General features: G+C 40.1%; 1 protein-coding gene across 1 annotated transcript in view; it reads right to left on the reverse strand.

Moving 5' to 3' along the window:
- Window positions 1–16096, reverse strand: part of ankar (ankyrin and armadillo repeat containing) — a 113187-nt gene extending 97091 nt beyond the window's left edge. Inside the window, 4 exon segments of the mRNA XM_048598739.1 lie at window positions 1020–1044; window positions 3791–4228; window positions 11110–11708; window positions 15938–16096. Coding sequence (XP_048454696.1) covers window positions 1020–1044; window positions 3791–4228; window positions 11110–11638 — 992 coding nt within the window. The 5' untranslated portion in view covers window positions 11639–11708; window positions 15938–16096.
- Window positions 16097–16341: the final 245 nt, after the last annotated feature.

Genomic DNA, 16341 nt, shown 5'->3' on the forward strand with positions numbered 1-16341 from the left:
AAAGAGGCAGGCGTAGCTTGGGCCCATGTGGGTACCCATGGCTACCCCCTTTGTCTGTAGAAAGTGGGAGGAATTGAAAGAGAAGTTGTTGAGTGTGAGGACGAGTTTACTCTCGAGTGACAGATGTGGTTGTCAACAATGCTATCACTGGCACTCAGTTTGGGTACTGCCAAAGTCACTCAGATCCTGAATTTTTTATAGTCTTGGTTCAAACATTGACAAAAGAACTGAAGTCCAGAGGTAAGGTGAGAATGATTGTCCTTGACATCAAGACAGCAAATGATTAAATATGACATTTAGGAATCTTAACAAAACTGAAGTCGATGCGAATCAGAAGGAAAATTCTCACTAGTCGTAGTCATTACCTAGTACAAAGAAAGATGGTTGTGGTTGTTAGAGATGATCCATTATAGTCCGCGTTGTCATGGTAGGCATTCTGCAGGGTAGTGGCCTAGGTGCAAACATTTTCAACTGCTTCATCAATGCACTTCCCTCCATAATAAGATTAGAAGTAGGGATGTTTGTTTGTTTTCTTTTCAGCGCATAACGCTTAGCACAATTTGTCACTCTTCATTCACTAAAGCAGTTTATGTCCATATGCAGCTAGATCTGGACAATATTGAAATTTGGGCTGATAAGTGTCAAGTAAGCACCATACAAGATCCAGGTAATAGTGTTCTTCAACAAGAGAGCATATAATTATCTTCCTTTGACACCAAATGGCATTACCATCACTGAATCCCCCACTATCAACATCTTGGGTGTCACCATGGACCAGAAACTGAACTGGGACCAAACATATAAATGCTGTGGCCATCAAGGAAGTCAAATGTGAGGAATTCTGTGATGAATACCTCACTTCCTGTCTTACCAGTGTCTGTCGAGCATCTGGAAGATACAAATCTTGGCACCTCATCCACCAACTTCCATATTCACTCCATCTACCAAAATAGAGTAGCAGCAGTGTGTACCATCTAGAAGATGCACTGCAGCTACTCACCAAGGCTTCGTCAACATACCTTCCACATTCATTACCTCTCTCACCTAAAAGGACAAGGACAACAGATGATTGGGAACATCATTACTGCACGTTCCCCTCAAAGCCAAATACCACTCTGGATTGGAACTATGTCAGTGTTCCTTCAAAATTGCAGGATTAAATTCCTGGAAATCCCTTCATAAAAGCTCATCACAAACTTTTCAAGGGCAATTAGATATGGCAACAAATGCTGGCCTACCCAGTAACATCCATATTACATGAAGAAATAAGAGTTTCCTTATTTCTATCTCCCCCACGCCTTTGTTGAAATAGAAGAGCTACATTCACTGCTTCCCAATCCAATCGGACATTTCCAGAAACTCAGGAATCTGGGAAATTAAAATCAATGTATGTACTATTTCAGCAGCCATTTCTTTCAAGATACTAAGATAAAGCCTACTAGGACCTGGGAACTCTTCTGTGCTTAATGCTAACAATTTTCTCATACTTTTTTGTGGTAATTGTAAATGTTTTAAAATCCCCTCTACTTTTCAACTCTTGATGCACCATTATTTCTGAAGTTTTATTGCATCATCTACAGTGAAGTGAAACATATCATTTCTGTTCAATTCATCTTGCATTTTCTAATGTTTCATTATTGATTCCCCAGAATCTCTCTCTCTCAAGGAGCAACACCCACTTAATTTGCTCATTTTCTTTATAAATACCTGTAGAAACTCATACTATCTGTTCTGATATTTCTAGCTAGCTTTTTCATGTACTCTAATGTCTTTCCCGTTGTTAGTACTTTAATCCTTCTTTGCTGTTTTTAATATTCTGATCTGTCACTGCTTTTTGTGGAATTGTACACTTTTTCATCCAATTTGATACTATCTTTAACTTTCTTAGCGTAGGTAGTGGACTTCCCTTATAATTATTTTGAAACTACAGTCCCCTATGAATTTTGACACTAACTGCGACTCCTATTCTTGTACGTACCTGGTCTTCCCTCAGGAGATGATGTTGTTGCATTTCTGGCTCATTAATGAGGGCAGACATTTAACAGTCAAGTGGGGTTGAGTTTGGATCTGTGCAGAGATTGACATTCCCTAAAAGTAACATCATGCTTGGACCTCGGTATCTTCCCACCCATTTCCAGGTTTCAGCCAGACAGATTCAAAATGATAGGAAACCTCTGTTTAGCTGTTTGATAAGATCTTTAATTATTCATATTAGGTCATTAACATCCCTTTCAAAACCCAGTGGACCTATTTCTCAAACTGTCAGCAACTCCCTATGGACACTGAGGTAAATGAAGCTGGCAGTGCTTCTTCACTGAAATTACCAGGCTGGGAAGACTTTGATCCAAAATGATAGTGATGAAATATTAAAAGACAATTGCACCAGGAATGCTTCATGTGAAAATAGATATTATACATATATAAATAAATAAACTTATTTAAATTTGAAACTTATTTTTACTTTGACTTTTTGAAGATATACTTAGGATAAACATTAACATCTTGGGGAATTACCAATGCCTGTCAAGATGAAATATTCAATAATACAGAATTAACTTTCAGATAGAGGAGTTCGAAGAAGGAATAATCAACCTGACATGTCAACTCTGTTTCTCCCTCAACACATATTTTGGTGATCTGGACGTAAGCTCCATCTATAATTTTGTAATAACAAGAGATACACAACATAGAAGGGTCTCTGAAACAAATTAGAGTTTAAAGGAGTCTCTAAAATTTACTTGGCATGTGGGAACTGAGGGAGAATCGTACAGAACACCAGGATTCACAAAACACTTAAAGTTGCAACTGGCACTAGCACTGACAATAGCAAGTTAGGTGAAGTCAGACTAAGGAAGCAAACAATGAGGCCTAAATCATGGTTACTGTGCATGTATGCGAATGTGTAGAGTACAGTAAATAAGACTGGGGACTAACAATGTGGAGATTGCCATGTGGAATTTTGATGGTGTGACATGTTACTATACTTTGGGTAGCATCTCTTTCTTTGGTAAAGACAGATGCAAAGAATTCATTTAATACCTCAACCATGACCCAAAACTATGATATTTTGTTAACAGAAATGTAGCTGAAGGAAGGGCAAGACTGGGTTTTAGGTATTCAAAAGATAGAAAGGCAAGGAAAGTAGGCGGGGTAGCAGTATTGGTTAAGGAGGATATTGGAGTGCTGAAGAAAAAAAGGATGTCTCATAGGATCCAAGCTCAAAATAAATTTGGCTAAAACAAAGGGACAAAAAGGTACAATTAAATTGTTAGGTGTGGTTTATAGATCACAAAATTAGAAAGTAGTTATAATGGAAGACTTCAATATCTAAACATAGATTGGATACTTGTATGGTAAGGTCAGTGAGAGGCAAATGTTTCTGGGTTGCATGCAGGAGAGCTTCCTACAGCAGTATGTTTTCAGTCTAGCTAAAAGGAATGCATGGCTGAACCTGATTCTTGGAAATGAAGTGGGCCAAGTGGATCAAGTGTCTTTTGGGAATCATTTAGGAGACAGAGTTCATTGTATCATTAGATTCAGATTGATAGAGGAGAATAACACGCAACAATCCAAAGTGAGAAAAATCAATTGGCAGGAGCCTGAGAACAGAGTTGGCAGCGTTGACTGATACAAGAGGTTGACAGAAAAACAGGAACGGAACAATGGATACCTTCAAAGAAGTAAATTCAGCTATGGTCCAGGTATATTAATTATGTCTACTTCTATCTCTAATATCATACATAAGTTTGCAAAAGTTACCAAACAAGCTGCTACAAAGAGCAATCTTTACCAGAAAATGGAGGCAGGAGTCTGCTCAGATCTGGAACTTTCTTCTTCCCCCTCAATGCAATAAGGAAAGGTATAAGAAAGGCAATTAGTTTGAGGTAGGCAATGTTTCTGTGAATCTCTGCTTTCCTCTCCAGGTACTTCTCAACAAGTTTCTGCTGGAGAATCAGTCTCTGCTGTAATCTCTGGTAGGCCACCAGATCAATTTCTTCTTCTGTAAGTCTTACTGCATTACTAAGGCTGTAAGCTGCATCGTACATGAACACATTTTGGTGCTGCCTTACATAGGTAATATTGGGGTTGATTTGCAGTAAAAGGTTGTTCACATATTGCATAAATAACTTCATCTCCTCACAGTTGTTGGGATCATATGATGGATCAAGGAATAAATCAGTACTATAGATCCCTTTGTAGTCAGGATCAGTTGAAATATCTATAAGGCCTGCATAGGGAATAAATCCTTTATTAGAAATATTTTCTTGCATTAATTATTTGGAACATAAAACCTATAGAAATTACAATACGCAAAGAAGTAATTCAGCCTGTTACACATAAATAGGTGAGTATTTTTACAAAAGGTAAACATTTCACCAATTTATATTATTAAACTCATGTGTACTGAAGGTTAGAAATAGCCATTATTTTCTATTGTACTTTATATTTAATACATATTTGACCTTTACATGGCATTGGCACAAAAATATCTTAAATTTCATCAAGATTGAAACATTAGGTTAGATGCAAAATAAATGTCCCTTCACTCTGGTTCAGGTCACAAGAATGCTACTATCACATTTTTTTCAATTTCCTACACTGAGCAATCACTGCTCTATGTTGAGATTTTCTACTGCAGGTTGGGAGGAGGATTTTTAGCCTCCCTTGTTACGTTCCAAAAAGGGAGACTGAAGTGTTAAACAACAGCAGCTGCTTTAATAAAGGTGTGTTCACTCTGTTGACAGAGAGGTTAGGCTAAGCGGTTACATCCACAATCATGACATCAGGTGACTGGACTCTTAAAGTGACAGTTCACCATACTTATCAAATATATGACATCCCTCTCCCTCTACATCAGAGGTTCCTGCATTGAAATCATTCACAATATTTCTAAGCATATATAAAAATGTCATTGAGTAATATGTTCCAGAGGAAGTCAATTCCTGTTCAGTTGTCAACAAACCTCAGGCATCTGTTTATTTTTCTCGTTGGTGTTAACTTCTGGAGTTGTAAGTGTACTAGGAAAATCATCTGTTGTCTTTTCCTGACATGAGTGAATTTACGGAAGTTCGCACAATGTTGTGGTGTTCTCCATTGAACTGCTGTTTCCCTCACATGCTCCAGTGACTGACCTATCATCAGGTATATCAAGGTCTCTATTTGGTACAGTTATTTGTGGATCTTCCATTAATGCTGTCTCTGGCTCATTTGTTCTGGTTGACAAGAGTTGATCTACATTTCTTCTGCACATACATAATCCCTCTTCTGTACATTGTAGAAGGCTGATTCAGTCAGTGCTACAGTGATGGCTGGTACCTAATTCTCGCCAATTGGAAAACATGGTGTTTGGCCTTGTTTTCCCATTGGGAAACCCGGTTCTGTTGTTTCCTGTCAACAATGGGTGGTTTTAGCAAAACACATGCCTTGCACAACTGAACTTTGAGTAGTTGAATAGGTTGGATTCTGTTATGCTAACAAAAATTGGCTCAGTTCTGGGTTGCTCCTGTGATTTTGCCACAAAATTCCATGTCCATCACTTTTGATAGAAGTTGATCATTTCTAGTATACTTCTTAACTTGTCTGCCCACAATAATTTAGCATGCTGAGAAATGATTGTAATTGCTGGTGCCTCAGTTATGGCTCTTACTTTTGAAGGTGATTTGAGTAGTCCCTTAGCTTCAATAACAGATAATAAATCTTTGAGGGAAGATTTCCTCACTCTTACTCGTAACCTTCAAGTCTCTGGAGAGTAGCATCCAAATTGTGCAGATGCTGTTTCTCATTTCTCCCCATAAGTGAAATATTATCTGAGTAACACTGGACCCCTGTCAATCCACTTAAATCAGATGTTTGCCACGTTGGAATAATGCACGTGCAGATGCGGTTCCAAATGGATGTCTCTTGTATTTGAATAGTCCTTTACGTGTTACAATCATTAAATATTTCTGTGATTCAGAATCTGCATTCCTCTGGAGATAAGCTCGACCACGGTCAATTTTACCGAAAAGTGGACCTTCAGCTAGTCCAACAGATAAGTCATTGCTTAAAGTCAAAGAATACTGTTCAGTACACTATACCATATTAATAACGACCTTAAAGCCATTGCTAATGCATATCGATCCATATTTCTTTACTGCTGATGACAGATGTGGCCTAATCACTCACCTTTATGGTTTGGGCACTTCTGTTTGACCTGCCTCTGAAATTCTGCCTCAATCTTTGGTCTGATTGCATGTGACATTTTGCTTGATTCTCATCTTTGATTATGAATTTGACAGACATCTTTTCCATACTTCACAGATCCCCATTGAAAACAATGGCACCTTTCTTCAGAATTTGTGATAGATCAGTCTCAGAACCTGACAAGAAATTTACTTCAGCCCAATTGAATTTGATTTTCTCTAACCATGTTCTTCTAATAAATTTCGAAGATGCCCTTTGATAATTTGTAAGGACAAATCTTCAGACTGACCGTGTAACTGAACATTCACATTGATACAATCCCTTAAAGGCACCACTTTGCCTATGCACAGTCTTAGGGCAATTTTTGAGGTCTGCAATGCAATGTGACTCAGCTGCTTTTGATACACCATTTTAGGTATCAATGAAACTGCCAATCAAATGCTCACCTCTATTCTTCTCATCTTGCCATTCAGTAAAGGAGTGACCAGGTCTGGATTGGTGACACCAGCAATGACCAGTATGTTTAATAATAGCCCCTCTTTGGACAGTGAGGCGGGACTTTACTCTACCCCTTTTGTACCATGTAGATTTTCTTCCCACTCTTTGCTTTCTGTCCTTTTGCTGTACGTTGTTCATGTTTGTTCCTCGTACAATCCAATGGGAGCCAGAATTTCTGTGATTTTCTTTTTAATAGGAAGGGCCTGCACAGCAGAAAGTACCATAAATGTTTTAGCGCTACCTTGCTTCTTTCCTTTTAAAACAAGATATTTCTGAGGCTACCTGTTTCTACTCAAGTGTATACCCCTGTTCAAAACATTGCTCTCTTTGCAGGGTACTCGTTTATTCAGTGTTCCTTCAGGGTGGAGCAAATGGTGCGTTTCTTCCGCACTGTTCGCCTCTTCCTTTGGTGAATTATTTTTCTTTTTACAACAGTGTGTTTTGATTTATTTTCTTCTTTATAATGATGTGCCTCCCAGATCTGCAATGAGGACCATGATTCTATTTTTGTTCCGACAAAGCAGTGGATTCACCCAGTGGATCTTGAAGTATATCCCAACCTTGCCCCCAGTTTTCTTCTTGTGTTACATTCCAAGAAGGACAAGGAGGCTGAAGTGTTAACTAACAACAACAGCTTTATTAAGGAAGTGTTCACTCTGCAGGCACCAAGGTAAGAATAAATGGTTTTCCACCCAAAATGGCTGATGATGTCATCATGTCATGTGATCTGACTTTTAAAGCGACCATCCACTGTAATTATCAAATACGCTGCATCCCTAAGGCAAGGAATGGAGATGGACAAGTGCAAAAGTTAGAACTGGCAGTCAATGTGCAATTCCCCAGCAGCTCCATCCCTCCAACTGAACAAATTAAAGGTTTATAGGGGCTTCTTGTTAGAGGCCAAATGGAAATTTTCAATTAGCCTTCAGGTGCATGGAAGATAGGAAATCTGTACAGCTGCCTGGAGGCAGCCTTTGGATGACAAACCTCATGGGTGTAATGATTGTAATGAGGTCAGCCAGGTGGACATCATAGAATATGAGTTAAAAACTGAAAGAACTACGGATGCTGTAACTCAGGAACAAAAACAAAGTTGCTGGAAAAGCTCAGCAGGTCTGGCTGCATCTGTGAGGGAAAAAACAGAGTTAACATTTTGGGTTGATTGGGGCTATTAATCTGGTCCAATCAGGGAGCCCTGGCTAACAGATAAGTACAGGAGTGTTAGATATCCTATTTATTCTAAGATCTAGATCAGTGTCAAGGACTCTCTATGTGTAAACAAAGGATGACTTGGTGATGGGATACTGGCCCCTGTGGAGTCATTTCAGTGATAATGAGAGAAAAGCACTCTCCTGGAGAAATTCACTCGCAACAATCATCTTTGAGTTAGGGGAAGCATTTCTGGGATCATGCCGTTATTTGAGAAGCTTGACTCGTTCAATCCTGCCTTTGAAGACTGAAAATCCCACCTACATCTGATTTGAAACAGTTAAATTGCTTAGCAACATCAATATCAGAACCAATCAAAATAAATGGCTGGTTGAATGGTCAGAGATGAAAAAAACTGCAGATGCTGGAATCCAAGGTAGACAAACAGGAGGCTGGAAGAGCACAGCAAGCCAGGCAGCATCTGGAGGAAAGGAGCAATCAACGTTTTGGGTCACCTGGTTCTAATGGAGGTCAATATCGGTGTGGCTGTTTCAGCTATCACAGGACCAATCTTCAACAAAATTCATTCTGGGCTCCAACCCTTATGTTTTGCAAGAGCTCGGCTAGACTAAGAAGCTATGCCAGGGAACCTTTACAGATTAAGGGTACAACTTCAGTTACGGTCTCTTATGAGAAACAGCTGTTTCAGTTACCACTGATTGTAGAAAAAGGCTCGGGCTCAAGATTGATGGGGCAAAATTGGTTGAGAAGATTAAACTTGATTAGCTCAACATTTTTTGATTAGAAAATGGCTGCCTGAGTAAAGCTCTAATTAAATACCCAGACATTTTTCAGGAAGGTCTAGGGTCTATCAAAGGATCCAAGGCTATCTTGCATGTTAACCAAGAAGCAATTCCACAATTCTGCAAGGCCCGCCCAGAGCCATTTGCCTCCCAAGCAATAGTAGATGCAGAAATCAGAAGGCTGGAAAGCGAAGGAAACATCGAACCAGTCCAATTTGCAGAATGGGCAGCACCGATCATACAGATTGTGAAGCCAGACAAATCGGTTCACCTTTGTGGGGGTTTTAAACAAATGGTAAACCGCTTTTAGCAGCTGGATAAATATCCAATCACTTGCAAAGAGGATTTATACGCAAAGCTGGCAAATGGGCTGTCCTTCACAAAACTGGATATAAGCCATGCATCATTGCAATTACAGTTAGATGAGGGTTCCCAGAAGTATGCTACAATTAATACCTTTAAGGGTTTGTACCAGTATACGAGACTGCCATCTGAGGTGTCATCAGGCTATGCAATTTTTCAGTGGATGATGAAGAACATTTTATAAAGTCTACCCCATGTCGCCATTTATTTGCATGATGTGCTAATAACAGGGAAGACCAATAAGAAGCACTTTGAAAGCATGGACATTGTCCTTAGATGTTTCTCCCTGACAGATGTATGCCTTAGAAGGGAAAAATGTGTGTTCCAGGCATTCTGAGTGATCTACTGGAGCTACAGAGTCAACCAGACTGGATAACACCCTTTGGAATATAAAGTGAGGGTGTTCAAAGGTGCCCTGGCTCCCACATCTGGAGCTTAGGTCTTTCCTTTATTAAGCAGCACAACAGGTACAACCCTTAAAATTTAAATACTGCATCAGCCATGACCCCTAGGGCAGCTGAATCCTCTTCTTAAATCTTTTGTGGATGATCCTGCACGGTGGTCCCATTTATTTGTAGTTGTGGTGGAGCTGCCCCATGTTGAATAATCTTGATGGCCTTCCTGTGCTGTCTAAATCCTGGAGGGTCATGGCATTCTGAGGGGCTCCAGTGATCATGGTTTCTCAATGTGCGGATTTTATGGCAGAAGAGCTCAGGGTCTGATGTCAACAGCAGGATAGCCTGACAGACGACTCAGATACAGAATTCAGCTGCACCTTCTCCCATGGAAGATGGACTTATTTCCCTGCTGATTTAGGAAATGAGGGCTGGGAGATTGCAGATGCCTTCTCCTGCTCTCACCTTTCACTATTCCCTAAAGCTCCTGGACAAGGTGATGACATATGGGTTCATGCACACCTGTGGCATTCAGTGCCAGATGTTCCTTTCCCTCATGCTACAACTAAGTGTATGCAATGGTGTCATCTACCTGAAGTTTGGTCCTCCAACTCAGTGGCTGTCACAGTCAAGATCCTCCTACTTTGTCTGCAAATATATGTAAATAGATACCCACTGAAGTGAGGTAGTATTTATGGGCTGGTGATGTGATAGTGCATCCTCTAAGGCTTCCTGCTACTCTTGAGAGGGTGTTTGTGTCCCCACGTCTCTCTAGCTTTTTGCCCTTTGGCATGAGTGGACATGCAGATTAAAGGGTCATGGGCTTCCCATTGCTCTGTTCCAAGCAATTGTTAGTATGAAGTGCGATGTGTCTGAATTTAACCACATGCTGCTGTACTTGTCCAATTACGCTTGTGGCACCATTTCTATGGTCGGGGGTGCTTCCATGGCTACTGACTTACTCTACAAACTCTTTCTAGACTTGCTTGATCAGTTTCCTCTTCAGAGATAGTAGGAACTGCCGATGCTGGAATATGAGATAACAAGGTGTAGAGCTGGATGAACACAGGAGGCCAGGCAGCATCAGAGGAGCAGGAAAGCTGACGTTTCGGGTCTGGACCTTTCTTCAGACCCTTTTCTGAAGGACGGTCCAGACCTGAAACGTCAGCTTTCCTGCTCCTCTGATGCTGCCTGGCCTGCTGTGTTCATCCAGCTCTACACCTTGTTATCTTAGCTTCCTCTTCCTTGTTTTATCCCTAGGAAATAAAATCTCCGGCTTTGCCCTTGCAGCCTTGATAAAAGCCTACAAAGCCATGGGGTCACCTTTGTCTTCCTTCTGTCTTTGTGATACAGTTTTTCTTTAAATTCTTGGGATTCTAAGCAGGCTGTCTCTATTAATAAAGGGTGGATAACATTTTACAAATTGCATCAGCATTTGCAATGCTATTACCTGATGTTGCCTCTGCATTCTCACTGTTCGGGACCTATGTCACTTTGCTATAAATTGACTGGCAGATAGAAGCTTGCATGTGCCTGAATGGTCCCAACATCAAGACCTGCAGCCTAGCTGCAACTATTTGTTAGTTTTAATATTGCTCACTTTTTATATTTTTTCTTCAGAGGTATCAATAGCAGTCTATATCTACCTACAACACAAAACTTAGTGCTGTTTAACAAAAATCAATTTATTTAACAAGTATAATATCTCAGAACTGTACCTGCTTTAAGGAATTCAGAAGGTATATCTGCCCCTAATTTTGAAGTTCCATCAACATTGATTTCCAGATTAGCACGCCATATTTCTGAAAATCGTTTTCTTTTTTCAGTTGGCATGTAGGCTCCATGCCAAAGTGCTTTCATAGTGTAGTCCACATTTATCAAAATTTGCCCAATTAGTGTATCATGATAGGCTGGCGACAGGAGACATGCAGTACTACAATCGTAGTTGCCATCTAAATAAATAGTTGGAACTTGGTTTAGAATATAAATACCTATCACCAATTCTCGCAAAATTTGTTGAACTTCTTTGTAATTCAATGGAGCACCTGGTGCCATAGGAGTTAGAATTACAGCATTGGAATAACTGAAGTCTTTCATTTGGCTCGAGAGTCCAGTAGGGTACTCTATTGGAAGGTGAAACTTATCAGTGGGCTGCAACCATGTACAGGAAGTTATGGTGAGCAATTCCTGTAGATCACTTAAGTTATATTTGCCAAGGACAGCACTTGCACTCATTTGCCCTGCCATTCTGGTTGGTGTGTTTTAGGTTTCTAGAGAAATGCAGGTTAGCAAGTCTTCATTTTCCACCAACTTCCTCCTACAAAGTAACAGTCCAGTTTTAGTGCATTGGTAGTAAAACATTTTATTTTCTTGTAATGTTTATAAAGCATTTCCTAAACCAATTATGTTGTTAATCATGAAAGTAAATTATATTACGCCTTCTTTGATATGAACAACAAGAGATAAGGAATTAAAAAGATTTTAGCTACAGGCATATCAGGACAGCTTGGTCATATGAAGTGCACATCCTAAGCCATATGGAGATTTGTAGACATTTCCTGTCACCTAAATGTTGTGCAGGACATGAGTCTCCAGCTGCAAAGACTTGAACAATGGGTTTTAGAACTGAAGAAGAGTTCAGTTGTGTGTAAGAGCACTTATGGATATGAAAAAAAAATCAAATGGGAACAGAATAAGAGGCTTTTGTGTTGTAGTGGTAGTTTCACTACGTCGAGCAGGAGGCCCAGGTTCAAGTTCCACCTGCTCCATAGACATGTCATAACATCTCTGAACAGGCTGATTAAAAGATATCTAGAACTGGAACAAAGATTGTTTTCACTATGGTGCACTCATGGGCAGTACTGCACACTTGGGCGGTAGAATCGAAGTCTCGGAATTAATTCTAAATAGTGTTAAAAACCCAATAACACATAAAAATGTAAAAAGATTAATGAAAAAGATTATTGTTGAAGAGAAAAATATTTAAACAAAGTCAATTTTTTTAAGTTTTAAAAAATCGGCTTTATGTATCATGTACATACACATGCAGAAGCTGTAAAAAAGAATGGAGGTGAGCATGTGGTCAGAATTTATCATTGTGCTGTTGGTGTCATGAAACACTTCGAAAGTATTAAAAGATATTCAACATTCAGGAAGGATAGACAAAAAGGAAAAGAAGCTGGGAAAGTCTAGTAATAAGGAACAGGATCAGTGCAATAGTAAGAGAGGATCTCTGAGTGGAAGACCAAGAAGGAGAATCATTTCAGGTGGAAGTAAGAAACAGGAATGGCTTGTAGGCCACAAACAATTGTGGTAATGTAGAACATGGTATAAATCAGGAAGTTAAAGGAGCACGCACCATGGGGAAATGCAGCAATCATGGATGACTTTAATCTACAGAAAAATTGGGGAAATTTAATAAGCACCAATGTTGAGAAGGAAAAATTCAATGTGTTCAAGATGATTTTCTGGAGTAATATGTTGAGGAACCAACAAGGGCAGACTATGTTAGATGAAGTATTATGAGATAAGAAAGGGCTAATTAATAAGCTTGTTGTAAAATAAGCTTTAGGGAAAAGTGAATGTGGCATGATAGAGATTTCAATTAAGTTTGAAAAAGATGTAGGACAATCTAAAACTAGGATCTTAAATCTAAATGAGCAATTATGAAGGTATGAGGAGGAAGGTGGTTACGGTAGGTTGGAAAAATACATTAAAACATTTAATACTAGATAGACAATGGCCAGTTTTTAAAGAATTAATGCTCATTTTTCAAATAAAAACATGCATTCCTTAAGTCAAAATTACCCAGCAAGCAAAGTGAGACAGCTGTGGCTAACAAGGGAAGTTAAAAGATAGGATTAGATCAAAGAGGAAAGCTTACAAAGTTATGAAAAAGAAATGGTTGTGCCTGAGGATTTGGAGAACTTTAGAACTAGAAAAGGAGGACCAAGAAATTTATAACAAAAGAGAAAATAGATTATGAGTGTAAACAGCAAGGATTGTGAATGATTCTACAGGTATGTAAAAATGAAAAGATTAGCAAAGACAAATATTGGTCCATTACAGGCAGAGACAGGAGAATTTATAATGGAAAACTGAGAAAAAGCAGAGAAGCGTGAACCTTATGGGGACATGAATGACACAGGCTACGGTGAGAAATGTGGCAAAATCACACAAGAAATGCAGCAAGGTCTATCACAACATCAGAATCAATTGGCTGCATCTTTTAACCAAGTTCTGGTGTTGAGGCGTGATTGTTGCTAATATTGGAGATGATTGGTTGTTAATGATCTATTAACTGCAAATCTTGCTTCATTAATATGTAGCTTAGGTAGATAGATAGAATCCCTATAGTGTGGAAACAGGTCCTTCGGCCCAACAGGTCCACACCAAACCTCAGAGCATCCCACCCAGACCCATCGCCCTGTAATCCACCCTGAACACTATGAGCAATTCAACATGGCCAATTCACCTTACCTGCACATCTTCGGACTGTGGGAGGAAACTGGAGCACCCGGACGAAACCCACGCAGACACAGGGAGAATGTGCAAACTCCACACAGACAATCACCCGAGGGTGGAATGGAACCCGGGTTCCTGGTGCTGTGATGCAGCAGTCCTACCCACTGAGCCACTGTGCTGTCCGTATCCTTCCTTCCTATCCTATCACACACTGTGCAAACTAGACACTGAGAATTCTCAACCAAGAAGTCAGAATGGGACCTAACAACTACAGCTCATCACTTGTTGGAAAGGATCTTCATGTTGGCACCAAGCACCAACATTTCAATGCATGCTTCATGGCTACCAGCCACATGCAAATTTCAATTTGTTCTATCAATCATGAATCTTCTATTTGAATATTGAAAGCATTTAGATAAATAATTTTAAAATCTTCTTTTAACACTTTTTCCTATTCTGACCTTATTTCCGAATATATTCTTATGTTTTATGCTGTGCCTTCCTGTCACACTCTGGTCATCACGCCCATGTTGCTGCTGTTCATTACTGCTTTGCACATATTCTCTAATTTTCCAAATCTCCCCTAATATAAAACCTCCTCCCCTCCATTCCCCCAACTCCATCCTAGCTTAAGGTTCTCGTTTACAGTACTAGATTTTTAATTCACCCGGACACTAGCCCTGGTACATTTCAGGTGAAAACACAGTGTGAACAACATGCTTCTTCTTTCCCAGTGTTAATGATTTAATATCCATTTCTCCCACAGCAATCTTTGAGCTATGCTTTCAGCTCTCTTGTCTTATTTACCGTCTGCCAAATTGCCCATAGTCCAGAGATTATTATATTTAAGTTTCTGCCTTTTAATTTAGCACTTGGCTGCTCCCTTAGCAGAACGTCATAGTCACACCAGATATGTTTGCAGAGAAGTGCAGGAATTGCAAATATGTATAACAACTTTTAGCCACTTTTAAGTTCCCAAGCATTCCAATTTAGCAAAGCTTCGGTCTTAAAAAAATGAAAATTAGCTTATTGCACATCTACTGCTGTAAGTAATTTCAATAAAAGTCATAAAGTTATTAGCTTAAAATAGATATACAAAGATTAAATGTAGGTACAGATAAAAAATATTTATAAAAGTGAAACAAAAAAAAATCAGTATCTTATATAGCAGGCCTGGCTGGCATCAAGATTTCTGTTTCTGAAGTAAAGGGGTTGAGAACCTGAAGTCAGAATGTAGAAGCTGCAATGGTTTCTGTAGCCAGATAGTTGGAGATGGACTGAGCAGAACTAGTTCTGGGGTGGGGGAGTGAAAAAACCTTTATTCTGTTTTCACGGTACTACCATAACTAATGCAAACCAATGATGTTTATATCTTGGATTTGGAGGATAAAATCCTTGCTTTGTTCAGCAAACAGTAATAGTCAATATTCTATGTTGAGTCAGTCGGTATGACATAGTAGCATATATCTAAATATATGGAGAAATAAAAGCATACAGCTTCAATCACTGTACTCAAAGTTGAAAGTGGAACACAAGTTGATGTCAACATGAGCATGGCACATGTTTTACCTTGGCTGCTACATTTGAAATTATATCTCCTGGGTTGGTACCAATGTTGCTAGAGATGCTTTTGACTTTATGCTATTGAAACTGAATTTGCTAAGGTTTCCATTGAAGTTGGCAAAATATTGCAGTGCTCTCCGAGTTCTAATGGGGTGAAGTATCGGTGAGACTTCTAGAGTACTGCTCTGGAGTACATCACTGCGTTTGATGGAACTCTGTTTAGTTGACTGGAGTGTGACTGCAGCTGGTAGAACATTTCTGAGAAGTAATAGCGCTGGAGTAGTAAAGAATTGGTGAGGTTTGAAATTGGTGAGTTGGTAGAGAACTAGTGCAGTTGGGTCTGTGCTATTTAAGTAGGCATAAGGTCACTGAAGTTAACAAACTGTGACTGAGGTGGGTAGAATTTTGCCGAAGATGGCGTAATGTTTTACTGAAACTGAAAACTTGATGCTGAAGGTGCTACAGTTACCATGAAATTGAGACTGTCGCCCAGAATGGTAAACTACAAAGTTGCAGCACCTCTGTCTAGGGATCGCGATGTTGTTGACTGATGCACCTGATCTCCTCTCTCCTCTTGTTCGTTCCTCCCCCGATCCACTGAGACAGAACGCCGTCTCCATGACAACCAACCGACTAACCACGAACCTCTGGGGCCATACCAACCCGCTTCAGCTTCCGGTTTCAATACCACGCCCCGTCCAGTGGGCGGGGCCCGGGTCGTGTGGGCGGGGCCATTGGGCAACAGACCGGACCACGGTCCAGTGAGCGGGGCCCAGGTCGTGTGGGCGGGGCTATTGGGCAACGGACCGGACCACGGTCCAGTGGGCGGGGCCCGGGCCGTGTGGGCGGGGCCATTGGGCAACGGACTGGAACGGTCCAATGGGCGGGGCCCGGGTCGTGTGGGCGAGGCCATTGAGCAACGG

Source organism: Rhincodon typus, chromosome 7, assembly GCF_021869965.1.
Source record: "Rhincodon typus isolate 14 chromosome 7, sRhiTyp1.1, whole genome shotgun sequence".
Classification (NCBI taxonomy): domain Eukaryota; kingdom Metazoa; phylum Chordata; class Chondrichthyes; order Orectolobiformes; family Rhincodontidae; genus Rhincodon; species Rhincodon typus.